Source organism: Lampetra planeri, chromosome 36 (genome assembly GCF_965212315.1).
Source record: "Lampetra planeri chromosome 36, kcLamPlan1.2.h2, whole genome shotgun sequence".
Classification (NCBI taxonomy): domain Eukaryota; kingdom Metazoa; phylum Chordata; class Hyperoartia; order Petromyzontiformes; family Petromyzontidae; genus Lampetra; species Lampetra planeri.
The window spans coordinates 9,467,913-9,493,995 of NC_136142.1; the positions used below are offsets into that span (position 1 = coordinate 9,467,913).

Here is a 26,083-nt window from a genome sequence, read left to right on the forward strand (position 1 = left end):
CGCTCGGGAGGACCAGTTCGGACATCACTCGCCACTGATATTATCTGTGGCGAACTCAGGTTGTCAGGTTCGTAGTGTTTTGTGCAAATTGCCGTGCCACTGCCATGCCTCCCCTGCTCCCTCTACGGTCGCCATTGAGACACTTGCTTTAATGTTAAGTGCAGTGGAGGGATGGTTTGGTAGTGTAGAGGAGTATTGTGAGTAACAAATGAGGAGGCAAACAGAAGGAGGTACAAGCGGGTTGACAGTCAAGATGACGAAACGTCACGGGTTGCGTAAGGGGGGAGGAGCCGCCCAAGGGGTTCTTAAGGGGGACCCGTGACGAAGGCGGGATCGTCGTGGGGAGCCAGGGTAAGGACCGGCTGGAAGAGGGTCTCTCTCCTCGTCGCGGAGCCGTGTTGGCTGAACCCCCGCTCCGGACAGACGAGTGGGAGAGCCAAGGGGATAGCCGGGGGTAGGGTTCAGTAGTGTTCAGTAAAGGGTCGGCTGGAAGAGGGTCTCTCTCTCCTCATCGAGAAGCGGTGTTGACTGAACCCCCGCTCCGAGCAGACGAGTGAGAGAGCCCAAAGGGTAGCCTAGGGTAGGACCCAAATAGTATTCAGTGTCCGAGGTAAAGGGCCGAGATAGAGTGCACCTACACTGGTGTGAGCGTAGGATGTGGAGTGTGTCAGTGTTTTAATAAATGGCAACAGCCCTTATCGTGCTCCTCGTCTCCACGTGAGTCTACTGCACAACAGTAGTGGGGACTCTTTTTTAAATTAAATATTAGTCGAATCGTGTGGATTTATAGTGGGTAAGAGGTTATAGATTCAAACTTAGATTTTTTGACAGGCGACTTTCTTCAAACAAGGCGCCCGTACGTTAATTATCACTCGTAAATAAAACTTTAAAACCATCCATTAAGAATTACATTCAGTAGTATCATCATCACGTTGTTAGCTAAATAATAATAATTTAAACCCAATTGTGATGTTGGATAATACTGGGCAAGACTGGAAAGTGCCTTGATTTGTGAAGAGCCCGGGAGATCTCATTGATTTACCCTGAGCCACGCAGGTTTCAAATTGATCGCGAGTCCTCCGTGTGAGCCGCTTCGCTCACCGGTTCATCGCCCAGTATTCCTGCGGCGCTTGGCATTGGGAATGGTTGGGCCATGTTAGCTCAACTTCCCAATGCGGCGCTTGGCATTGGGAATGGTTGGGCCATGTTAGCTCAACTTCCCAATGCGGCGCTTGGCATTGGGAATTGTTGGGCCATGTTAGCTCAACTTCCCAATGTGGCGCTTGGCATTGGGAATTGTTGGGCCATGTTAGCTCAACTTCCCAATGCGGCGCTTGGCATTGGGAATTGTTGGGCCATGTTAGCTCAACTTCCCAATGCGGCGCTTGGTATTGGGAAGTGCGGCAGCGATGCACAGCGACACTGACGTAGCCGTCGACGTCTCCACGACGCTCTCAGTTCAGACTCAGGAGGAATCCGATGAGCTATAAAGCTCTTTTTCACAGATGTCCAGTAAGAAGGGGGGGGGGGGGTAAGAACGTGACAACAATAAACAGTACAAAAACACGATGGTGGTGCAAAGTACAAGAAAGGTAAACAAATCACCCTAACACATACAAATACAACACTGAACCATCCCCATCCTACACGGCAAAGCCCACTGAGGTATTAACTTATTCTTCAGAAGCGACCTGGCCACCACAAATGATAGCTCAACAAAGTGGCCCATCATTAGGACATTGATAGCAGCAAAATAATCTAAATTGTCTAGACACACGTTTCTAAATGTGGAGGGACAACCCGGAGGACCCGGAGAAAAAAAAAATCCACGCAACCACGGGGAGAACACGGCACGTGGGCTTCCACGACCGATACTATGACTTGTAAATATCTTCCTTTGAGTGGGATCGTCGCCGAGGTCAAGCACCGATGTTTAACTCTAACCCTCCTGACTACCCGCTCTTTTTGCTGATACATCACATCCAATCGGCACATTTGCCCAGGACGTGACAACTTGATTTGATTGGCTCTGTCGCCGGGTGCTTGAGGATTATGAATCAAATAAACGAATGATGAACATTGCCGCTGGAGAATCTACATCGGCTCCCCGTCTTGGCCCACGCTGCATTTACAGTCAATAAATTATCATCATCGCGATGTTTTACACAGTATTTTACCCGGAGCTGCCTGCCTGCGTGCCCTTCAGCGCGTTACATTAATGCATGTGCGACCCTGGCAAGTGGAAGGGCGTCTGCACTTGACGTTGGATCCGACACTTTTACCCACCTCACGTACGCCGGCCGATTTCCAAAGCTCTGCGCTCTTTTATTCTGGGTCCAAGTCACCGTTTTGTGCGCAGTGGCACGGCCCGGCAGTCATCTTCTCTAGACAAAGACACAAATGCCCTCCGTGTAGCATTTAACGGACTGTTGGGGCCAAGTGCTGTTAGCGAGCACCTAAGAAGGCCGGTACGGTACATCAGGGGGTGGTTGGGTGGCCAGCACCACGCTCAGCCGCCTTTGTCTCCCCAGTGGTGATGTTTACACACCGCATCAGGTACTCATTTGAGGCTGAGTAGACCTAGGGGAGGCTCAGGACCGGTTCAGATAATCGTTGCTGGTGTTCGCCACTGTGGTAGTCTGCGTTCCTTTAACGAAAGAGGAACAGCGACATGACTCTCTCTCTCCGCTGAACCCCTCTCTCTCTTGTCGTGGTAGCAGCAGCAGCAATACCTCCACGCTGCATTTAATTCCTAAACGTATTGCCATGTTCAAGAATAGTCTATAGGCAGTGTTAGTCTATGGGGAGTGTTAGTCTATGGCAAGTGGTGGCCTATGGCAAGTGTTGGTCTGTGGGGCAGTGTTAGTCTATGGGGGAGTGTTAGTCTATGGGCAATGTTAAGTCTCAGGGTAATGTTAGTCTATGGACAATCTGAAGTATATGGGTAATTCTTGACTTAAAGCTTATGTGACTGCAGGAATTCATGTTCTTTGGGTCTTTCGGTAAAGTCAAGTAGATGGTTAAAAGAAAATAACATAAAACTACGACGTTTCGATCACAACACAAGCGATCGTCATCAGGAAGAAAGAGGAGGAAAGCTGCTGAATGCAGACTGTTGTATCGGGTGTAGTAGTCGTCGGGTCATAGACGAAGTGGGCGGAGCTAGTGATGTTAATGTGAGTGATTAGCTTGTTCATGTAAGATAAATTAGCATGTTCATGTAAGATAAATTAGCATGTTCATGTGAGATCACAGAGCCACCGCCACGCAGAGGTCGGCGTCCGTAGGTGGCCACGTTGGCGCGAGAAATTCTACCTGCTAATGTGAAATCGGAGAGCCGAAGCCACGGGGAAAAGATTAAAAATTAACATCGGAAGGTGGCAGAAATTGGAACATCACAGCCAGTTATGACTTAAACTGGTTGATAACGTCCTTCCTATGATTGCTCAGTTTGTACCCATCTTCTCGGTTGAAATTGTGTCTGTGTCAATATATATGGATGGCTTCATGAACGAATCTTTGTTGATAGCCAGTGGGTTTGCAAAGTACCTTTGTCTTAGAGAAATCAATTTCGTGTGAGCCCACCGCATTAAAATAATGATCAGCCACGGCCGAGGTATTGGTCGATACAGTGTTTCAGATCTGCCTTAATGGCTAATGCTAATCTTTGGACAATGTGAAGAATATGCGTAATTTAAATCTATGGACAATGTGAAGTATATGGGTAATGTAAGTATGGGTAATGTCAAGTAGTCTGCACTCTCTCTCTCTCGTCGTGACCACAACATCTGCTGCTGCTGCCGTTGTGCGCAAGAACAGAATGAAGGGGAAGGTGCACCGTGCCTGGCACAAGCGCCGTGGTGGTGTCCCCCCGACATTTAGTTGGTAAGAGTTGGAGTGGGTTAGGCACAGCGGCAAGAAAAGCTTTCGACCACGAGAAAGAAACGAACTCTGCGATGTTCTGAATCCAGATTCTAAAAAGGGCCAAATCTGCGAGCACCGCGTATAAGCAATTCCCACCGAACTGATGAAAGTATATTTTTAAATCACCAGAAACATTCCGTGTTACATTCATTGAATGAGAATGTGTCGGGTCATCCACTCGTAACCACGAATATTGAACGCACTAAACCATCCTACGTAGTATGTACTGCATTGTATACCAACTTCACCGGAATACAATGCGTGGAGGGGGAGCGGTGGCAAAGTGGTTCGCGCAGTGCACCGCGAACCCGGCGACCCCCGAGTTCCAGTCCCGACCACAGCCGATATTGGGCGGGCCGCGTGATGATCTGAACCGGTTCAGACAGCAGCCTTCACTCGCACGCCGAGATCTGAGCCGGCTCCAGCTCGCTCTGACCCTGCGCGATGTACGGTAACACAGACAAAACGATCCTCCAGCGTGGCCTTTAAAACAGACGGTTGGGGGGCAAATGCTGTTAGCGAGCAGCGAACCTGACGGAGGCCACCACGGCACACGAGGTGGGGTTTGGGCGGCCGGTACCAGACCCGACCGAAGTTGGCCGTGAGCGGGAATCGAACTCGGGTTAACCCGGTTCATGGGGCAACGCGCGCTGTGCTGCACCATCGGGGTGGCGGACCCCCCACGACCGACGTGGTGGTGTCAGTGACATTAACCTGCAGTGGATTCACAAAGAGCTCAGTTTAACACGTAGGAGGCTTTCGCGAACCAATATTATGCACAAGAGGTTTTTGGGTTCGATCGCGTAAGTAGACATGTGTCGTAACCTTCCACCACCCGACACAGCCAGTAAGGGGCCGTCCATAAATGACGTCACGCACCTGGGGGGGGGGGGGGTCAGATATTTGTGACGACGGGGAGGGGTTGAGAAATGTGACGTCACGTAAAAATGCGCAAATTTAAATAAATATAGAATTCATCTTCTTGGTTCTTTCGGTAAAGTCACGTAGAAGGGTAGTAATAAAACAATAAAAATAAAACATAATAAAATAATTCTCACGACGTTTCGGCCACAACGCAAGCAGCCGTCCTCAGGTGAAGAACATGTCTGTCGATAAGACAGAGTCTAAATGACACGTCTTAGGCTTGGAGTGTCTATTTAAGCTGTGAGGGAGGAGGAAGAGCGCCTTGACAAAATAATTTGCATTTGAAGAGGAATTTAGCATATTTATGGGAAATGCAGGAATGCGAATAGTGCTAATTGTGAAATGCGTGGGAGGTGCATAATATGACTTTGAAAACCCCCCGCCCACCTCCCACGCATTTAAATCGAAAAAAATATAGAATTGTTATAACAACACTAATTGTTATAACAACACTCCTACAACATCAGAGTGCAGCGCCACATTAAATACGCACTACAATGACAATAGTTTAAAGTGATTTGAAGCATGTTTTATTTTCAAAATGGAAATATGGTTTTGGGGGGGGCACAGCTTTGTGACGTCATATTTGAGGGGGGGTCTGAATTTTTGTGACGCCGTGTGGCGTCATTTATGGACGGCCCCTAAGGTTTGTCTCCAACACACCGGTGGGCTGAAGTCGTAAACTCATTGGCGCGTTGTTTACGTGACAAACCTTGCTGGCTGTGTCGGGTGGTGGAGGGTTACGACGCATCTATATTTACGCGATCCAACCCAAAAACTTTATTATGAATCACAAAGACACATGAATTAGATTTTCTCAATTCATCAGGTGGTGTTTATAATGTGTATTTAAAATGCAAATGCTGTTACCTTTTCAAACCACTTTCAAATGGTTATGCCACGTGGTTCATGGTGCCATGTGTCGTGTGCTGTGTGGTACCATCTCGTGTGCTGTGTGTGCTGTTGTGTGTGCTGTTGTGTGTGCCGTGCGGTGTGCCGTGTGGTGTGCTGTATGTGTTGTGGTGTGTGCCGTGTGGTGCGATGCGGTGTGCTGTGTGTTGTGCTGTGTTCTGTGCGGTGTGCTGTGTGTTGTGCTGTGCCATGCGGTGTGCTGTGTGTGTTGTGGTGTGTGCCGTGCGGTGCGATGCGTTGTGCTGTGTGCTATGCTGTGTTTGCACGGTGCCACGTGGTGTGACGTGTAACACAGTGTGGCGTCACGTGATGCGTCGCTGCCACGTGTGTGGTTTGTGATGGGCGCAGCAGTGCAGTGGGAGTGCAATGCGCTACGAACCTGGCGGCCCGAGTTCGATTCCCGCTCATGGCCAACGCATACCGTGTCAACCCACACGGTTTACCCCGTATTCTTGTACAGGGAAATTGAGTTTTCAGGTCCATGTGGCGTTACAGCCGTTGCATTACGGACAACAACATTGATTTTGTCTGTGTTTCTCCCTTGTGATGGGACTTTGTAGGATGAACGTTGAGATTTATAATGGGCACGGGGTGACCACTAAGGGGTGAATTGGTCTGTAATAAGGTAGGGCACTGATAAGGGTTTGACAGGTATGCCAACGCCAGTGACGATTACCTGAACCAGTTCCTGTGCCTCCCCTGGGTCGGCTGAGCCATAAATGAGTACCTGGTGGTGTGTGTAAACATCAGCACTGGGGAGACAAAGGCGGCCGGGCGTGGTGCTGGCCACCCACCTCCTCGTGTGCCGTGCCGCCTCCATAGGTGCTACTCGCTGACAGCACTTGCCCCAAACAGCCTGTTGTAGGCTTCACGGGGGGTCTTTGTCTTTTCTGCGCTGTGATCAATGTAGCTTAATGTGGTGTAACGCGTGGGGTGTAACGCGTGGTGTGCTGCGGTGTGGTGCGTGTGGTGCAGTGTGCTGCGGTGTGATGTAATGCGTGGTGTAACGTGCGGTGTGGTGTAACGCGTGGTGTAACGCGTGGTGTAACGCGTGGTGTAATGCGTGGTGTAACGTGTGGTGCGGTGTGCTGCGGTGTGGTGTAACGCGTGGTGTAACGCGTGGTGTAACACGTGGTGTAACATGTGGTGCGGTGTGCTGCGGTGTGGTGTAACGCGTGGTGTAACGCGTGGTGTAACGCGTGGTGTAATGCGTGGTGCGGTGTGGTGTAGGGGTGCTGGGCGAGACGGCCCTCCACGTGGCCGTGCAGTGCGAGAACCTGGGCGCGGCGCTCGCCCTCCTGGACGCGGAGCCCACGCTCATCAACGAGCCCATGACCTCCAACCTCTACCGGGGTAACGAGCGCTGCGTGAAGGTCGCGAACCCGAGACGACACCGGCGTCCGGGTCGCGCGCAGGGGAACGCGGCCGCCGCGCGTGGCCCTCCACGACGAGGGGGTCACGGGCGAGCTCCGCGGTATGCGAGCGACCGCGGGCTGCGCCACGCACGAGGCGAGAAGAGCCCCCGGGGCTCACACGGGGGCATTGGTGGTGCGGTGCCGCACGTGCCCCCAGGGCAGTGTGTGGAGGAGGCTCGTAAAGGACGCTGGTGCTACTACTGGACAGTTTGGGGGCAGTCGCCCTCCAGCAACAACGGAGGACAAGAGGAGCGACGCTCACAACAATGAGCGGAGCGCCGAGCGGCTAAAATGCAGCAAGTTGGCAGAGTAGGGGGCACAGGTGGTGCATCAGCCAGTCATCTCAGTCATCTCAGTCAGTCGACCCATGGCACCTGGGTCTGCCCCGTGACCTCTTGCCAGCGGGTGTTCGACACTTCACGTGGCCTCAACGTGCACATGGCCTGGCACAAGCCTCGTGGTGACGTCACTACCACTTAGTGGCGAGTAGCGGTTGTTTTTGCCACGGGGGTCTAGACACAGAGCTACTATGAAGAGGGGTGGGGGGGTTGCGATATGGACGTGGGGGTGGGGGGGGTCATGGTCAATCACGCGACACCACTGTGGACCAGCCTGGCTACAAACAACATTGTTGTCAGGCCGTGGTCAGCAGGAAGCCGTAGTGGCTCGGATTACGCGTACTGCCAGATGGCCGAGATGGAGCTCTTCGATGAACGCGGCGGGCGCGTGCCTGGAAGCATGGCGGCCGCCTGTGACGCTCAAATTAAATCGCCTAAAAAGTGGCGTTGGCTGGCCGGCGAGATGAAGGGTGGGGGGGGGGAGTGAATGCCGGTTTATATTTTATTTTGCGCGCAGCTGAGCGAAAGTGGCGAAACCGAGGGAGGGAGGGAGCACTTGGGACGATTCCCCCCCCTGCCGCTGGTTTATTGTCAGCAGGGCCGGATTCAGGCCCGGGGCTTTAGGGCCTTCGCCAGCTGGAAGGACTCCAGAGATGAAGTGAAAAGTTTTTTATTTGTGAATGCTGAATTTTATTTGTTGTTAGCCTTGTAAAAATATTATTACATTTTTCTATAACTTAGTTTTCCTTTTGAAAATATTACTGGGGGCCTCACAGTACCTGTAGCCCAGGGGCCTTCACAATCTTCATCCAGCCCTGATTGTCAGCCCGGTTGTCAGCCCGGCGCATGACAGTCACGCGCTGTGGGTCTCTCTATCACTCGACAAGGAAGGGGAGAATGAGGCCCCCCCCCCCCCCCCCACAGGGCACCCCCCACCCCACCTTCTCTCTCTCTCACTTGGGTTGCAGCGGAACGCAACGAGAGGAATGTACAGCAGGTCAGCAGTCACGGTGGCTCGGAGATGTTAACTACCTCGCCGGGTATACAGGAGATTGTGGGTTCGATCCCGACGGCTGCTGCTGTATATTTGGAGTTTGCGTCTCTCTCTCTCTCCCCGTTTTTTCCCTCTACATTTAGAATGAACATCACCACGCGTTTAGAGTATTTGGCTGCGATACATGTCCACGTGATGATGAGCCACTTCGTTGAGCTATCATTTTCAGTGGGCCTTACATGGTAGAATACAACATCGTTTATAGGAATAGTTTAGTTTATCAGGGGAAGCGGACGGTGCTGGATATCCCACCACAGGCAATTTCGTAATGCGCACTTGCCGTGCCGTGCGCGCATCAGCGCTGCGGGAATTCGAGAACAATAAAAAAAACACTTTCAGAAATAATCAGGGGACAAACGCGACAACAACTCTACACGGATGAGTTACAAAGGGTGAGCGGTGTTACGGGCTGGCACGCATGGTGCCGGAAGGAGGTTTCAGAAAGCTCCAGAGGATGTGGCAGGACATCCTGACCGCCGTTGTCTCGCGAACCCCTCGGCGGCCGCGGCGTGAATGACAAATGACGGCGCGTCGGCGTTGGGCGAGCCGCACCGAATGACGAAGCCGAAGCGGGAAGCGGGGATCGGAGCGCCAAAAGGAAGAAGCGCGGAACAGAACCTGGGAGAGGCAGCGAGGGAGCGGGATCACGTGGGCGTGTGGCCCCGTGGCGACCGCGGGGCATCGACGATGAGGACGCCACGACCGCAGCAGCGGCGGCGTAGTGCGGGCGGCGGGCATGGGCGCCGTTGCACGCAAGTAAACGGGGGGTGCCCCCGGCCAAATACCCCGCTCCGTTGCGGCCTGGTGCCTGAGCCCCTTCAGCCCAGGGGCCCCGGTGTAGCCACACCGGCCCGCACACTCGGCAGCGGCACCCCCCGTGCAGCCGTGAAGCCGTCAGCTGCGTCACAATCGGCTAACGTCGCCTCTCCCGCCCCCCGGTCCGTGCAGGTCAGACGGCGCTGCACATCGCCGTGCTCAACCAGAACGTGAACCTGGTGCAGGAGCTGCTGCTACGCGGGGCGGACGCGGAGTCGTCGCGCACCACCGGCTCCTACTTCACCGACAAACACCGCAAGCACACGCACTACGGTACAGCCACAGTATGCCGTGACGACTACGGCAATGTGGCGCGGCGATGGTAGCGACGCGGTCCGGCGACGCTATGACCGTGGTCACGGCTGCGTTGATGCCGAGTTACCATGAAAATGAACTTGACGAAACACAGCATCAGTTGCAAAGCTTATTAAGATCTGAAATACTAAGAATATGATCTCACAGTACGTGAGATCACAGGATAATGTGAGATCACGGTGACCCCAATGATTCTATAAGTATCGGAGTACTCTGCTCTGAGGAACGCTACCGAGCACACGGTCCTATCTACAGAGACGTACCGGCTGAGGTGAAATCCCGGTGCCATGAACTTACAACAAAATGTGAAAACAAGCAATAATGCCTTAAACAACGACTTAAAAAATAAGATTTATGACACCACCCGGCACTGTTCTCGACTAAAGTGAGCCCGTCGGCACAGAAAAACTTGCGCTCTCTCTCTCTCGAGCCGCAGGGCTGAGTTTTGATATCGATGAGGCCATGGCTGAGGCTATTTTTAGGAGCAACGCAAATCATGGGGTCAGCAGACTCTCGTGCTCACTGTGGTTTCACCCGACATATTTGTACCCTGCCCTGATAGAGAGGAGATTGGCCAAAGAGAAATTTTAAACAGGAGTGGGCTAGCTATGGGCCAGGGGCCATAGACTTGGGCGCAACGCTGGCTAGGAGATGTTAACTACCTCACCTAGTATACAGGAGGTCGTGGCTTTGATCCCTACCCTGACGCCTGCTGTATATTTGAAGTTTGCGTCTCTCTCTCATCATTATCATCATCATGGTGACTAGGAGATGTTAACTACCTCTCCTGGTATACAGGAGGTCGTGGCTTTGATCCCGACCCTGACGCCTGCTGTATATTTGAAGTTTGCGTCTCTCTCTCTCTCATCATTATCATCATCATGGTGGCTAGGTGGTCGCGTGAGTTTTTCCCTTCACGTTCAGAAACACGCGTTCAGAGTATTTGGCTGCATTGAATGCCCACACGACGATAGGCCACTTCGTCGAGCTGTCGTTTGTGATGACCAGGTCGCTTTTTAAAAATAGCTAAATAGCTCAGTGGAGCCTTACCTGGTAAAATAAAATATATTTTTAGTTTTACAGTTTAGTTAGGACTTAATGTCATACACGCCCTGCGGCCACACGAGGCCTACTACCTTGAAACATCCCTCAACCGACGTTCACCCGCCACCCTAAAATGTATCTCGGCCACGCTGATCGGGCACATGGAAGGGGGGACATTTTTCCACCCGAATCATTGGTGTTCCGAGCATCGCCATAAGTGCCACGCGATCGGCGCCTCTCGGCAAGGAATCGCCCGACTGTGGAATACGTCAACTGCGGGACGTTTTGTTGGTGAAAATGTAAACTTTAGATTAAAAAAAAAAGTGCAAAGACAGCGCACGTGAGGAGTGGGGGGCGAGTGCATGGTGTGTGGTGCGCGTGCTGTGTGCCCCCCACCTCCTCCCCCCCCGGGCCCCCCAGGCGAGTACGTGCTGTCGTTCGCCGCGAGCACGGGGAACCTGGAGCTGGTGCGACTGCTCCTGCAGCACGGGGCCAGGGTCAGCGCGCAGGACTCCCGCGGTGAGCGCGCACCTCCTCAGGCGGCCAGTCACACAACGCGTCCTTTCTCACCGCACGTGGGACAGGTGAAGGCGGCCGCAGCACTCGCCCCCACGCGCGGTCCTCTTCCCAGAGTTGGCGGTGAGGAGCGGCTCCCCTCCCGCCGCCTTTCTGCCGTTTGGCAGTCTCGCCGCATCGTGAATCATCGGGAGCCGCGTGCCCGCGCACACCCCTCAGTGTGCGAGAGACGAGCAGCGTCTCGGCGCCTCAATGCCTCATCGCCACCCCCCACCCCACCCAAATGTGCGCTCCCCCGGCACGCAGGCAACACGGTCCTCCACACGCTGGTGCTCCAGACGAACCGCATCATCGCTTGCCAGATGTACGACTTCATCCTGGCGAGCACGCAGTGGGGCGAGGGCGATGTTTGCCCCGAGTCGATTCTCAACCACCACGGCTACACCCCCCTCAAGCTCGCCGCGGCCAAGGGCAACGTGGTGGTGAGTCTCGCACTTGGACGGCCGGCGGCGTCTCAAGGCTGTGCCATCTTCAGTTCCGGTGGCTTTGACCGGAGACGTTCGACGCCCGATGTTGACAGATGTTCCAGCACCTGGTGAAGCGTCGCAGAGTGGTGCAGTGGTCGCTGGGCACCGTGACGTCCACCCTGTATGACCTCAGCGAGATCGACTCGTGGGAGGACGATCGCTCGGTGCTGGAGATCATCACCACGAGCCACAAGCGCGAGGTCTGACAGAGCGCGCCACCTTGCGCCACCACCGCCACCGCCACCACCACCTTGCACCACTACCACCTTGCACCACCACCACCGCCACCACCTTGCACCACCACCACCATGCACCACCACCACCGCCATCACCTTGCACCACCACCACCTTGCACCACCACCACCACCGCCACCACCTTGCACCACCACCATGCACCACCACCACCACCTTGCACCACCACCACCGCCACCACCACCACCTTGCACCATCACCACCACCACCTTGCACCACCGCCACCACCACCTTGTACCACCGCCACCACCTTGCACCACCTCCGCCACCTTGGACCACCACCATCACCTTGCACCACCACCATCACCTTGCACCACCACCATTGCCACCTTGCACCACCGCCACCTTGCACCACCACCATCTTGCACCACCACCGTGCTTCTTTCTCAGAGAAGCACCGACCGCCACGTGCTCACGTGATGTGTTTGTACAATTTGTACTTTTATTCTTCATTTACTTTTCTTTTTTTAGTGACTTGCTTGGCTTCCCTATACTTTGCACTGCGGTCGCTTTTTGTATCGTTTCTTGCTGAAACTCTCTGACCTGCCCCTACTGGACAAAACGAGCTTCACAGCTCATGGGATTCTTCCAGTCTCAATAAAGGTTCTGAGCTGGTGCTGGGCTAAACGTCCAACAACGCCGGCAACTTGCTGACGACGGGGTCAAATTGCTTTGCCACCCCTCAGGCTCGCCAGATCCTGGAGGTGACCCCCGTGAAGGAGCTGATCAACATCAAGTGGACGCGGTACGGGCGGCGCTACTTCCGCATGTGGACCATGCTCTACATGGTCTACATCATCAGCTTCTCGCTCGCCTGCATCTACCGGCCCCTAATGATGCGCAGAGACAACGCCACGGACCCACGCGACGACGTCATCCTCGTCCAGAAACCCCTGTCCGTGCGTGCCAACTTCACCCATCGCTTGGGGCGGGGGAGGTGGGGGGGTCAGTTAAGCTGCATTTTGCAATCATCCCTATTTTGAGCCCCACTGAGTCTGTTCCACTCTTGACACAGTAAACCTGCAGCTGTTGCAATGGGGGAGAGGGGGGTGGGGGTTCATACAGAGGTCCACGATTTGTTATCTCAGGCATTAATTTGTACCAAACCGGCTGAATCAGCGGATGCCAGACGATACCATCGCCACGGTATCGGCTGTCAGCCGCCTTTGCATTTTTGGCTCCCGTTTGAGTTGTTATGAAAAGCCCTCTCGCTCTCTCTGCTCGAGGGTTTCCGTGGACTCTGACAGGTGGCGAAAAAAAAACCCACCGGGGTGAGTTTTTGCAACCGGTTTCTTAGCCGCACGTTATTCGGGGGTTGGTTGGTTGATTTTTTTTCTCGTTTTTCTTGTTTTTTGGCTGACAACTCGGCACAGTGGCCCAAACCGGTGACAGCCGGCAGGTCCTACTGACGCAACGTTCGCGCCTGTTACGCTCCTGACCTGACACACGACGCGCGACATTTGCAAAACATTTTATTTTTATTTTTTACGAAAAGACGGCAAAAGGTGTTGTGTTGTTGGCCTCTCTTTTTGGTGAATGATGCCAAAAATACAGAGCACAGCAGAACCCCTCGTAACGTCTAAACCGCTTAACGACGGGCCTCCGTAGAGCCCAATGTGTAGTGTATAGTGTAGTGTATAGTAGTGTAGTGTTTAGTAGTGTAGTGTATAGTGTAGTGTATAGTAGTGTATAGTGTAGTGTATAGTAGTGTAGTGAGTAGTAGTGTATAGTAGTGTAGTGTATAGTAGCGTAGTATATAGTGTAGTGTATAGTAGTGTATAGTAGTGTAGTGTTTAGTGTAGTGTATAGTGGTGTAGTGTATAGTAGTGTAGTGTATAGTAGTGTAGTGAGTAGTAGTGTAGTGTATAGTAGTGTAGTGTATAGTAGTGTAGTGTGTAGTAGTGTATAGTAGTGTAGTGTATAGTAGTGTATTGTAGTGTATAGTGTAGTGTATAGTGTAGTGTGTAGTAGTGTAGTGTGTAGTATTATAGTGTATAGTGTAGTGTATAGTAGTGTAGTGTATTGAAGTGTATAGTGTAGTGTATAGAAGTGTAGTGTATAATAGTGTAGTGTATAGTGTAGTGTGTAGTAGTGTAGTGTTTAGTATTATAGTGTATAGTGTAGTGTATAGTAGTGTATTGTAGTGTATAGTAGTGTTAAGAGGGCTTCTACTCTATGACTTTAATAAGTCATCGGTAAATTGCTGTGGTTGTAGTTTTTTGACGAGTCACAGTCAGAGTCAGAATCTAACTTATCCCTGGAGAAATCCGATAAGCTATAAAGCTCTTTTTTCCCCAGTGAGATGTTCCAGTAGAGGGGCGCGAGGTCAGAAAGTTGCAAGAACGAACGATGCAAAAAAAACGATCGGAGTGCAAAGTATAGGACAGATGAGCAAGTCACTAAACATAAATACGTCAAATAGATAAAAGTGTATAAGTGTATCGTGGGTAATTACACCGATTACCACTCTCGGGCAAGGCAGCAAAGCAACAGACAACACACGGACCCTCGATAAAAATGTGCACGTCAAGCAATTGAACAATCGATGCTGCACAGGCAAGACATGAAATTCACAAATCGCATTTTGCAAACGCGGTTGTTATCGCCAGCACCAAATCGCGTGCTTCTCGACATTCTTTGGAGGGAGGCTTCGCGACGTTAGAGGGAGGAAGCGTGTCGGAGTGACTCCGGCGTGCCGGGCGTCTGGCTGCCATGGCACGCCACGTCTCCAGGTGGCGGCGGGTGCTGCCCGGCTTAGTCACAGACCCCCCCCCCCTTCCCCCGCGAAGGGCATCGTGTCTTTAACGCAGCCATCACGCTGGCACCTGGGGGTGGGCATAGCCATCCAGGGTGCCAGGTGGTGGCAACTCCCGGCAGGGTCCGTCGGCTGGTGGTGCTCGAGGTGTCGGGTTGTGAAGAGGTCGTGGGCGGGCGGGGGGGGGGATTGGACCAAGGTGGATTTCCTACTCCGTTCCGTGCAGCAGAGCCCGTGCCATCTGAGCGACGAGCTGGGAAACTGCCTCTCGGGAGTAGATGGCGAGGTCCGAGCGAGCTGAGTGCGTGATTTAAATCACCAAGTAAAAGAGTTAGAAAATAGAAACCATTCAATGTTGAACATTATCGAGAACAAATAGGCGACGAAAAACTGCAGTGCAGTGGGACGGAGCGAATCTACCCGGCGTCATTCTCGTGACACGACAGACATTTTTGTCCCACCGTTGGCGACCTTCAGCATCTATCGACAATCTGCCACTGCCACCGGCAAGAGCCCCCCACAGCCTTCACTCGTCACCTCGCACTCACCCCCACACCCCTCTCCATAGCCCAGCGCCACGTGTCCCTTGGTCCGTTTTCCCAAGTGCAGTCGCACAAACAACAACAACAACCGCCATTCGCCACTAAGTGGCGGTGACCTCCCCATGGAGCCTGTTCCAGGCTGTGTGCTCCTTAAGGCCGAAGGCTCGGAGGTCGCGGGACAGATCCAGGTGCCGTGGGTTGACTGACCGAGGTGACTGGCCGATGCGGCCGCTGCGCTGTTGCACCACACCTACACACGGAGCAGCAGCAGCAGCAGGCCACTCCTGCCGACCGCTCTGTGTATAGGGCAAGCTCCAGTCTCAGATGTTGCCTGGACATTGTACACAAGACCAAGTGGAGCAGTGGCTACCATTGGCGAATGATATTGGCGAGTGACATTGCCCCGATCGTTTTGATGGACGTACCGTGCCCTCCCCGCCCCCCCCCCCCCCACCCGTGTGCCTGGCCGTGCAGGAGAGCTACCAAACACAGCTGGACTTTGTGCGTCTCGGGGGCGAGATCATAAGCATCCTGGGGGCCATCACCATCCTCCTCCTGGAGGTGAGAGGGGCCCTGCGGCCGCCGCGTCCGCTCTGTGTCCAGCCCGCCCGGTGTCACGCACGCTCCGTACTCCCGAGTATCTCTGTGTCGTTGCCCACGTTTCTCAGCACACCGCGGTGGCGATGCGTTAACTACCTCGCCTGGAGGTCGTGGGTTTTGGGTCTCTCTCTGTCGCTCGCAAAGGAGAGGGGCCCTCCCCCCACCTCTCACCCCATCCTCTCTCTCTCTTTGCCGAGCGGCAAACGCTGCACTTGGGTTGCGGCGAAACGCAACGAGAGGAATGTGCAGCAGGTCAGCAGCCACGGTGGCTCGGAGATGTTAGCTACCTCGCCGGGTATACAGGAGGTTGTGGCTTAATTTGGAGCTTTCGTGACTGCAGGAATTACTCTTTGGTTCTTTCGGTAAAGTCACGTATCAAGAAAAAATAATAAATTAAATACTAGCATACGACGTTTCGATTGCAACACAAGCAATCATCATCAGGTATCAATGAAATAGAAACACAAATCTAGTATACTAGATTGTGGGTTCAATCCAAACCCTGACGCCTGCTTCTCCTCGTAGTCGCGTGGATTTTTCTCCGGGTCCTCCGGTTTTTCCCTCCACATTTAGAATGAACATCACCACGCGTTTAGAGTATTTGGCTGCGATACATTTCCATGCGGTGAGCCACGTCGTTGAGCCATCATCCGTGGCCAGGTCGCTTCTGAAAAAAGAGCTACAGGGCTCAGTGGGCCTTGCCTGGTGAAATAAAAAATAGTTGAGTTTTTAGTTTAGTTCAGTAAGCATGTTTACTTCTAAACGCGTGCAGAACGCTCCCCTCCGTTCCCTTCCGTCAGTCGTCGCGCCGTGGCCAATAACGAGGCTGCGCTGTCTCATTCCGCGGCTTATTCTTGTTTTTTCTGGCCACGGTGATCGCTCTCTCCCGTAGACCCACGCGCATGCCGCCAGCCAGACCCCGCTTGCGTGGACGGCCATTGCGCCGAGTGGCAACCCCTGACACGAGAACACTTCAGATAAAGGCGCAGCTGCCATCATTGGCCACGTCCTCTCACCCTGCAACCCCCCCCCCCCCGCCCCCCAGAAAAAAGCTTCTCTCCACTTTGGCGGACTCCACAATCGTGGCGACGGAACGGGGGTTCGCGTGTATATGTCTCTCCGCGTGTGGAATCGACCGGCACGTGAACTATAAACAACAACAACAAAACGCTTGAACCGACTGCTTTTGTCGTTGTTGCAAGCAAAAAAAAAACGACCTCCGTCTCTCCGCCAAAGGTGACGGAGAGACAGCCAACGCATCTGCCCACGAATAGGGCCCCCCCCCCTTTTTACTTCCCTGCATTTCCACACCGAACTGTTGCCTTACACCGATGACATATCTTGCCGGCTCAGATGGTGCACAAATTGCATAATTCCGGGAATAAACAAATGTGGCTTATTTCGCGATTTCTATCCAGAATTTACACATGAGAGTACACAAACAGGGTGTGGCCAATCTACATCGTACATCTACGGTTCACAAAACAACACACAAAAATCCCCCTTATAGCCTGTAACAGACTGTTGGGGCAAGTGCTGTTAGTGAGCACCTATGAAGGCCGGAACGGTACGCGAGGAGGTGGGTGGCCAGCACCGCGCCCAGCCGCCTTTGTCTCCCCAGTGGCGATGTTTTTACGCACCACACCAGGTACTCATTTGAGGCTGAGTCGACATAGGGGAGGCCCATGACCAGTTAAGATAATCGTCACCGGTGTTGGCCGTGAGCGGGAATCGAACTCGGGTCGCCAGGTTTGTAGCGTAGTGCACTAACCATTGCGAAGTATGGTTCATACACACACACACACAGGCATCAGTACAGGCCCATGTCATATCGAGTGTATTTTAAAGCTTTACAACTGAAAACATTTAGAGCTCAGCTCTCTGGTACATCCGTCTGTAACAGGGGAGTCACCACAACTCTCGTGAAAATGTCAATGAACCTGCAGTGTAAAGTTTCATTGCTTTGAGGAACATTTAGCCAGTTAAATGCCGGACCAGTTGAATGAATGGTTGCCCAAAGTTTGAGAAAAGCCATCGGAGGAAAAGGACTACGCATATATAAATACATATATAAATAAAAAACAGCTTTGACAGCTAGCCCGTCAGCTGACATGCTGCCAATGAGATACATCAGAGGAGCGAACGCATGTTGCCGCGTCGTTATGACATCCGTGGGCAGGCGTGTGATTTATTTCCCCCCGAACTTGTATTTTTTTATGAACTGTTATGGCTGTGCGTGTTTCCTGTGCCCTCACTTAGATCCCGGACATGATCCGCATCGGGTTCTCGCGCTACTTTGGAAACATTGTGACCGGAGGGCCTTTCCACATCATCATGTGAGACCCCACCCCCCCCCCCGGCACCTTCACGCGTCTCGCACGAAACACACAAGCAAAGATCCCGTGCGGGGAGAGGGGACGATGCCCCTCCGGTGCATTTCAACCCCCCTCACCCCCCCCCCCCCCGCCCTTTGCACTTTTCTGCCCCCGGAGCGGCCCGCGTTGCTGTCACCACACGGCAGATTTGTTGTTGCTTCGGGCGTGAGTCGCCGGGCGCGAGAGCGGCGCTGGACACATTTTTGCAGAGGTCTTCTTCGGACGCCGTCGGGAGATAAAAACTAAATTAAAAGAACTGCATTCGTTTTCATTCTCGGAGGCGGCCCAAAAGTGCAGCCTTCGGTCTCCCGTAATCAATTCCAAGCGGAGGAGGCAGTGCGAGTGTAAAGCCGCTTCTTGGGATGGCGTCGTGTTCACAGACTGGGTCACACGTCTGCAGCGCGACCTCTCCTTCCACGCTCACGCCACAAGCGCCGCGCTGTGCGCAGGCACCTGCCGCCCTCCCGCCCACCGCGTAGAGAAGCCGGTTTTGTAGAGAGGGGGCTCCAAGTGGTGAGCCGGAATATCTGAGGGACTGTGCGGAGTACGTGAAGATGGCACCTAGGGACAGGAATGAGTGGAGAAGTTTGACAGAGGCGGCAGACACCCCCACGGTAGTGGGCAAATACGCGAGCGGGAACGAGAGAAATAGTGAATGTTAATTGACGAACTGATGCATCATCACGTCACGATCAATCTAGAGCTAATACGTACCCTATTTACGTATGTTAAACTTATTTTGCGCCGTACGTAGCCAACCACGCTGAATCGAAGTTGCGGGCGGCGGGGGTGGGGGGAGTACAAAAAATGAAACTCGCAAAAAGCGCTTCTAAGGAGATTCGTTTTCAGACGGCAACAGGGAATGGGCGGGCTCCACAGTCTATTGGGTGGCACCCACAAAGCTGTGCGACGCGGTGTTGTACCGCCGCCACCGCTGCTCCGTGACGACGGTGGTGCCGCGTGGACCCCCCCCTCAGGGTGTGCTACGCGTGCCTCGTGGGACTGCTCTTCGTCATGAGGCTCGCGGGCGCCCAGGGGGAGTCCGTGCCCATGTCGCTGGCGCTGGTGCTCGGCTGGTGCTACACGCTGTTCTTCGCTCGCGGGATCGAGATGCTGGGCTCGTTCACCGTCATGATACAGAAGGTGCGACGTGAATCCCCAATATTCCGGTTGCGCGCTTTGTGCATTTAATCAGAATCAGAGCTATCAAGCTTGTTTTCACAGATGTCCAATAGCAGAGGTGGGGAAACTATTCAACACTGAAGGCTGAATAGGACTTTCAAATATCTTTGGCGGGCGATATATTAGCAAAGATAAACATCCCCCGTGTGGCCTTTCACAGACTGTTGGGGCAAGTGCTGTTAGCAAACACCTATGAAGGCCAGCACGGCGCACGAGGGGGTGGCTGGCCAGCACCACACCCGGCCAGCTTTGTCTCCCTAGTGGCCATGTTTACACACCACACAAGGTACTCATTTGAGGCTGAGTTGACCTAAGAGAGGCCCAGGACTGGCTCAGATAATCGTCACAGGTGTTGGCCGTGAGCGGGAATCGAACTCGGGTCGCTCCACTACCGCTCACCACACACACACAGACCTCAGTCACTCCAAGAGAGAGAGAGGCCTTTTGCAGCAACAGAAGTGGCCGAGCTTGTGGAATGTATGAAATTAATTCACAGGGTTAATTATGAACGTGGGCTGAAGGTTTCTGACCCCTGATTTTCAAGGCACAAAGCAAACCCAACTTGTTAATTGGGTTAATTTTTATGTTTTTGTTTCATGTAAATAATAACAGTGTATGTATGTTGAACGTATTTCGCACCGTACGTAGCCAACCGTGCTAATCGAAGGACAGGACAGCCCTCGTGAGACTTTCTTCGGGGTGGCTGCGTTCAAAAGTCGCGTTTGGCCAATCCCATTTATGGGCGGTCGATGAGAATTATTTTAATCGGTAGCGGTTCCGGTAACGGCACCACAAATGTATTCCACGTAACTTCTCAAGCCGTACGTTGCCAGCGAGCCCTGTGTCACCGTCCCCCATAGCCAGGCGCCGGCAGCCTGCCGCTCCAGAGCCACGGGCGGCTCATTCAGGGGCTGCAGCGCGGCTCCTTGAAATTCGAAAACAAAAATTGGCTGCTCGTGTGTGTGTGTGTGCGTCGCTCCCCCCTCTCATACAGATGCTGTTCGGGGACGTCTTCCGGGTGTGCTGGCTCATGTTCATGGTCCTCATGGGCTTTACCTGCGGTAAAGACGTCGTCATTAAGTCTCTTGGGAGACCTCACGGGGGACACAGCCACGGAAATAAAAAAAACAAGTCCCAGCCCGGCCAAGTTAATGGAGAGAAAATAAGAATAGGTTTTACTCTTTCTGGCAATACAACACGTGTTAGGATGTTGAAACACCATCAAGTCTGCATGCACCACACAGACTTGTGGTAAACATGCAAACAAACATGATCTAATAATAATGTATACATTTTTCTATTCTTGGGTCTTTTGGTAAAGCCACGTAGATAGATCAAATAATAAAAAAAATATTAAAAATAAAAATAACCATATCACGACGTTTCGATCGCAACACAAGCAATCGTCATCAGGTGAGAAATATCGCGGGAGAGCTGCTGAGAATATATGGTGGGAGCGCTGCGAAGGTAAGGACTAATAAAGGTTTCAAAGTGCCGGCCTTCATAGGTGCTTGCTAACAGCACTTGCCCCAACAGTATGTTAAGGCTATATGGGGGATATTTGTCTTGTCTTTGTCTTGAATTTAAATACATAGAGTAGAACTGCCATCACCAATGCCTCATGGATGCAGATTTTGGTTGGCCTTGAGATTCCCTTCGCTTTGCAGATTTAGTTTTTGTGTCGGTAGCCTTGGGTTTTTATTTCCGTTGGCAGTGTCAATACGAACCGGCACCACAATGCATACTTCTTTGTGACGAGTCAGAGCATGCCGTGTATGTGTGTGTGCAGTTTTCATCTATTTGCGAAAATCAAAACATAGGGCCTCCATTCACGTGTCTGACAAACCACACAAAAGTGTGACGTCGTGCTATACCGCCCTCTCCCTGCCTGACACCCCCCCCCCCCCCTTTTCCCCACAGCATTCCACCTGACCTTTCAGACGATGAATCCTGAAAATTGGCCACAGTGGCAGAGCTTTGTCAGCGTGTGGTTCACCATGTTCCAGCTCTTTCTCGGCCTGCTCGACATTCCGATCAACTACGACCTCAACACGCCCGAGATCATCAAAATCCTTTACGTCTTCTACATGATTTTTGCCTTTCTGCTCATGATCAACCTGCTCATCGCCTCCATGGGAGACACCCATTGGCGAGTGGCACAGGAGCACGACGAGCTGTGGCGCACGCAGGTCAAACACGCGCGCGCCCACGCGTGCACACACACACACACGCGGCACACGCGCACGCACGCACGTGTAAAATACTAAAGTCCCCCCCTCCCCCATTATAGCTACATTTTGATGGGAAAGTGCTGTTGGCGAGCACAGATAAAAGGTGTTGGTGGAGCGTGAAAGGGCGGCGCGTGGCCCCGCCTGCCCAGTACGGAGATTTTTAAACTTCCCACCAGGTACGCATTCCAGGCTCAGTTGATCTCGAAGAGGGCCAGAAATTGTTCAGGTAATCGCCACTGACGTTCGCCGTGGCCAGGGACCGAACTCAGACCATTGGATTCGTAGCACAGTGTGTGAACCACTTGTACCGCCACTCCACCACAAGCTGCGTTTAACACGCACACACACACACGTGTGCATACGCATCAACAGCCTGCACGATATAACAAACACAATTTACAACGCGTGTACATTTCGCAAATCGTGCGCATTGTTCAATCGAGAACTCAAGAGGCATGGAGCGAGCCTGAACAGTTACTCATGAATAGGTGAGTCTGAACAGTTGAGCCTGTATAAGTGAAAGTCTTGGACTGCTGCTTAAATATGGGGCGCCACGGTGGCGAGATGTTAACTACCTCGCCTGGTATACATGAGGTCATGGTTTTAGATCCCGACCCTAACGCTTGCTTTATATTTGGAGCTTGCATGTTCTCCCTGTGGTCACGTGGATATTTCTCCAGGTCCTCCGGGTTTTCCCTCCACATTTAGAAACACGCGTTTAAAGTATATAGCTGCTATAAATGTCCACACGATGACCCACTTCGTTGAGCTGTCATTCGTGATGACCAGGTCGCTTCCGAAAAAGAGCTACGTAGCTCAGTGGGGCCTTACCTGGTAAAATATAAAAATGTAAAAGTTTGTTAAGTTTAGGATAAGTTTAGGTGCTTGGATGCTACACATGTGCAGTAGTGGGAGAGAGTTCCAGACGGCTGCCAGTGCAGCTACGGAGAGACTCCGCTCAGCCTGGTTCTGGGTGCGATGAGCAGATTGTTACACGTGCTCCGTAGGGCGCGGTGGTTTTGTCGTGGTGAGTGGAGTGAGAAGGGTGGAGAGGTATGGGGGGGTGGGGGGAGACCTTGAAATAGACTCAGATGGAGGAATTTGCTTTGGGTGTAAATGAAGCAGAGGGGACTGCATCGGCTGTGCTTGCTTTCCCATCCAGAGGATTGGCTCATGTAAGGTTTTTTTTTGGTACGACAATGACAACAGGTGGCGGCCAGCACGATTCTGCTGGAGAGGCGGATGCCTCGCGCTCTGTGGCCCCGCATCGGCTGGTTCGGAGGAGGCTACGACCTGGATAAGCGCTGGTTCCTCCGGTGCGACACCCTCACCCCTCACCGGGTCCACCCCACTGCCACACATCGACGGCACCCGCGCAATTTTCACCCGTACAATTACATTTTTTGTCATTCGCTGCTCCATCCCATTTCGCCGATCAGTGCCTAGCATCTTCAACAGACCCAAATCGACTCCGACTCCGATCCGCGGCTCGCGGCGACCTCCCGCTGCGACCGCCGCGTGTAAACCTCGCGCGCGATACGGCCGGCGCAGTTTCGGGGGTCTCCGGCCCAAAGGCCTGGAACACTGCTACCGAGCTCACGTTCGAGATCCATCGCCGAACCAATTCTGAAATGAACTCAAAACGGCGCTGTTGTTTCAGAGAGCCTACTTCAGTGTGCGATCGATGCGCATTCGCGATGCACTGGACTAGTCATGACCAATGTTCCTACATACTTCCGTGTCACGCCAAGTGCCGCGGCTGCTTCGTTCCGCGCCGCGGAGTGTTTTTTGCGCACGAGTGCCTTGGAGAGGCGCGTACGCGAAGAGCCAAAACAAAGCTGCCGTGAGCCTTCACCGGCCCACGGCAGACGCGCGAATCTGGCTCCGTGGCGGAGCTGATCGGTGTGCCGTCTGTTCACAGGATAGAAGAATGCAGCGACAACGCCATGCACAACATCAAGAGCTACACGAGCCGCAATCAAAAATCGAAGCCAAAGGGCGGCAAAGGCGCCGCGGAGGCGGAGGGGCCCGAGGAGGAGTACGGGAGCGACAACTACACGTACAGCCCCGCCAAGCAGGAGCCGCAGCAGCTGCACCTGCTGATGGTGCCGCCCTCCATCTTCGCCGGCCGCTCGTCAGGCCGCGGCTGGCAGATCCTGCGAGAAACCGTGTTCCGCAACCGGCGCTCAAACTCGCAAACGTCACAGGACCAGGCCCCCGAGGTCGTCTACCAGATCTGAATGCGGCCGCGCCGAACCCAGCGGCACGCGCCACAGTTTAGACGCAGGAGGGGGCTTGGTTCTTGTTTCTTCTCTCGACTTGGCAGATCTGTGGGTTCCAGTTTTGTGCCAAGGGGAAGTGACGTGTGAGGTAATCGCACCGATTTCAAAACTAAAAAAAGCAATCCCACACTTGTAGTGCAAGGCGACGATTTCGACCGGATGGCTTTGGACCAATTCGATGGCCACTTCTAATTGAAATACCATAGCTACTATTGTTAAATAAAATATGACCCTTCCTGAGACCAGCTACAATTTTTCAAGTATTTCAGGCACAAGCCCCCCCCTGCTGATCACAATACAAAGCAAGCGGCTTCCAGAATCAGCATCAGAATCTGTATTTATACTGAAAAAATCCGATGAGCTCTAAAGCTCTTTTTCCATAGACGTTCAGTAGAGGCGGGTAACTTTTGTGCCACGCGGCGCGGTGAATGCGCTGGTGGCCACGAGGCAGCGGAACCTCGCGAGGTGACGTCGCTCGGCATTGCCGGCGTTCAAGCAAAACGCCGGTCACGCTTAGCCCGTAGGATAGCTCGCTTGCTCGTACGCAGGCAATTAATTTGGCGCCTGCTGCATCCAACCAGCACCTCTTTTGCAATCGCCACTGAGTGGGCTCAAAAACTATTCCGGCCAGCGATCACTGAGCGAGGCGTTGGAGCAGTTTTTGGTGCATCTCGCCATCTAAACCCGACAACAAACAAGACAAAGCTCCCATAGTTCGATTGCCAGCCGTGGCTAATGTCAGTTGGTGGGTGGAATATCTGAACCCGGTCCTGAGCGCCAACACCCCCCCCCCCAACACCGACACGAATGGTGAAGCATGGTCAAATAATCCCTTGTGACTGATGCATTTAGGGGGGGGGGGATGCCTTGAGCCAGCGGTGGATAGAAAATGACTGTACAATGTAATGTCACTGTATTATATGGTGAAATGCCGACTTTTGTAACCAGGAACAAGAGGCTGTCTCTGCGATGGAGGCAGCTCGACGGCTTAAGGGGCGATGTAAACTCTCTGATGGGTTTGACAAGCCCCTCTGATGTTCCAGTGTTGTCGCTGCCAAGTGCAGAAGCATTGAGGTTTGGCCTGGCAGATGAAAGGCCTCCAAATAAATTCCTGCAATTCAAGAAAAATCCTGAATCAATGTGAAATGAACTCGTCTGTACTGGGGGGCCCTGTCTGTACTGCGGGGCCCTGTCTGTACTGCGGGGCCCTGTCTGTACTGTGATTACAAACAACCTATTGCAATTAAAGGTAAGCCCTTTAATCAATGCTGTGATCCACATTACACACATCTATGGCCTGCGAGCACGAGAGACTGAGATTTCCAGGATGTGTTGTATACTCTATCCACGTGTTATCAATGGTGCTGTACCGACAAGTGTGTTTGTCGAGTTGCGCATACACACGCTGTGTGCCTGACATCTTTAGGAAAAAATTAAAGTTGTTTTAAAAAGGCCCCCGAGCGAGTCCTTGGATGTCATCTGGTACGCAGGAGGTCGTGGGTTCCATCCCAACCCCGACGAGTTCGCGTGTGTCTTCTCTCTCTCACCGTGGTAGTCGCATTGATTTTTGTCACAGATAAATAAAAAAAATACGGATAATATTTTTTTTTCTATTAAACGTTAAAAACGTGTTATGCATAATGGAGGTTTTTGGGTTACATTGCGTAAATATAAATGTGTCGTTAAACCCGCCACCACCCGACACAGCCAATTAGTAAGGTTTGTCACATAAAGAACACATGCCAATGTGCTCGTAACGAATTAACCACGCTCGTTTTGTTTACCAATTGACTGTGTCGGGTGGTGGAGGGTTAAACGACGCATTTATATGTACGCAATGTAACCCAAAAAGCTCTATTATGGATAATATTGGTGGCGAAAGCCTACGTGTTAAATTAAAAAAAACATGTTATTGTGTACGTATGTAGAATGGGAGTGTAGACACAGAATGTTTGTGTTTTTAAGATTCTTATAGTAATAGAGTCGTGAGTTACAAGCAGCTAATGGTAGAAGCTCGCATTAGTAGAATTACATCAAAGTACATTTATATGAATTTTTCACAAACACGATTACTTCACA

At 52.5% G+C, this 26,083-nt stretch overlaps 1 protein-coding gene across 1 annotated transcript in view; it reads left to right on the forward strand.

Annotated features, from left to right (window-relative positions):
• LOC144730778 (transient receptor potential cation channel subfamily V member 6-like) overlaps window positions 1-25,459 on the forward strand; it is a 30,642-nt gene extending 5,183 nt beyond the window's left edge. Inside the window, exons 3-15 of the mRNA XM_078611521.1 lie at window positions 6,991-7,113; window positions 9,516-9,656; window positions 11,163-11,261; window positions 11,565-11,740; window positions 11,839-11,985; window positions 12,724-12,936; window positions 15,809-15,895; window positions 18,194-18,270; window positions 19,287-19,452; window positions 20,486-20,552; window positions 21,412-21,680; window positions 22,932-23,038; window positions 23,644-25,459. Coding sequence (XP_078467647.1) covers window positions 6,991-7,113; window positions 9,516-9,656; window positions 11,163-11,261; window positions 11,565-11,740; window positions 11,839-11,985; window positions 12,724-12,936; window positions 15,809-15,895; window positions 18,194-18,270; window positions 19,287-19,452; window positions 20,486-20,552; window positions 21,412-21,680; window positions 22,932-23,038; window positions 23,644-23,962 — 1,991 coding nt within the window. The 3' untranslated portion in view covers window positions 23,963-25,459. The remainder of the gene's footprint in view (window positions 1-6,990; window positions 7,114-9,515; window positions 9,657-11,162; window positions 11,262-11,564; window positions 11,741-11,838; window positions 11,986-12,723; window positions 12,937-15,808; window positions 15,896-18,193; window positions 18,271-19,286; window positions 19,453-20,485; window positions 20,553-21,411; window positions 21,681-22,931; window positions 23,039-23,643) is intronic.
• Window positions 25,460-26,083: the final 624 nt, after the last annotated feature.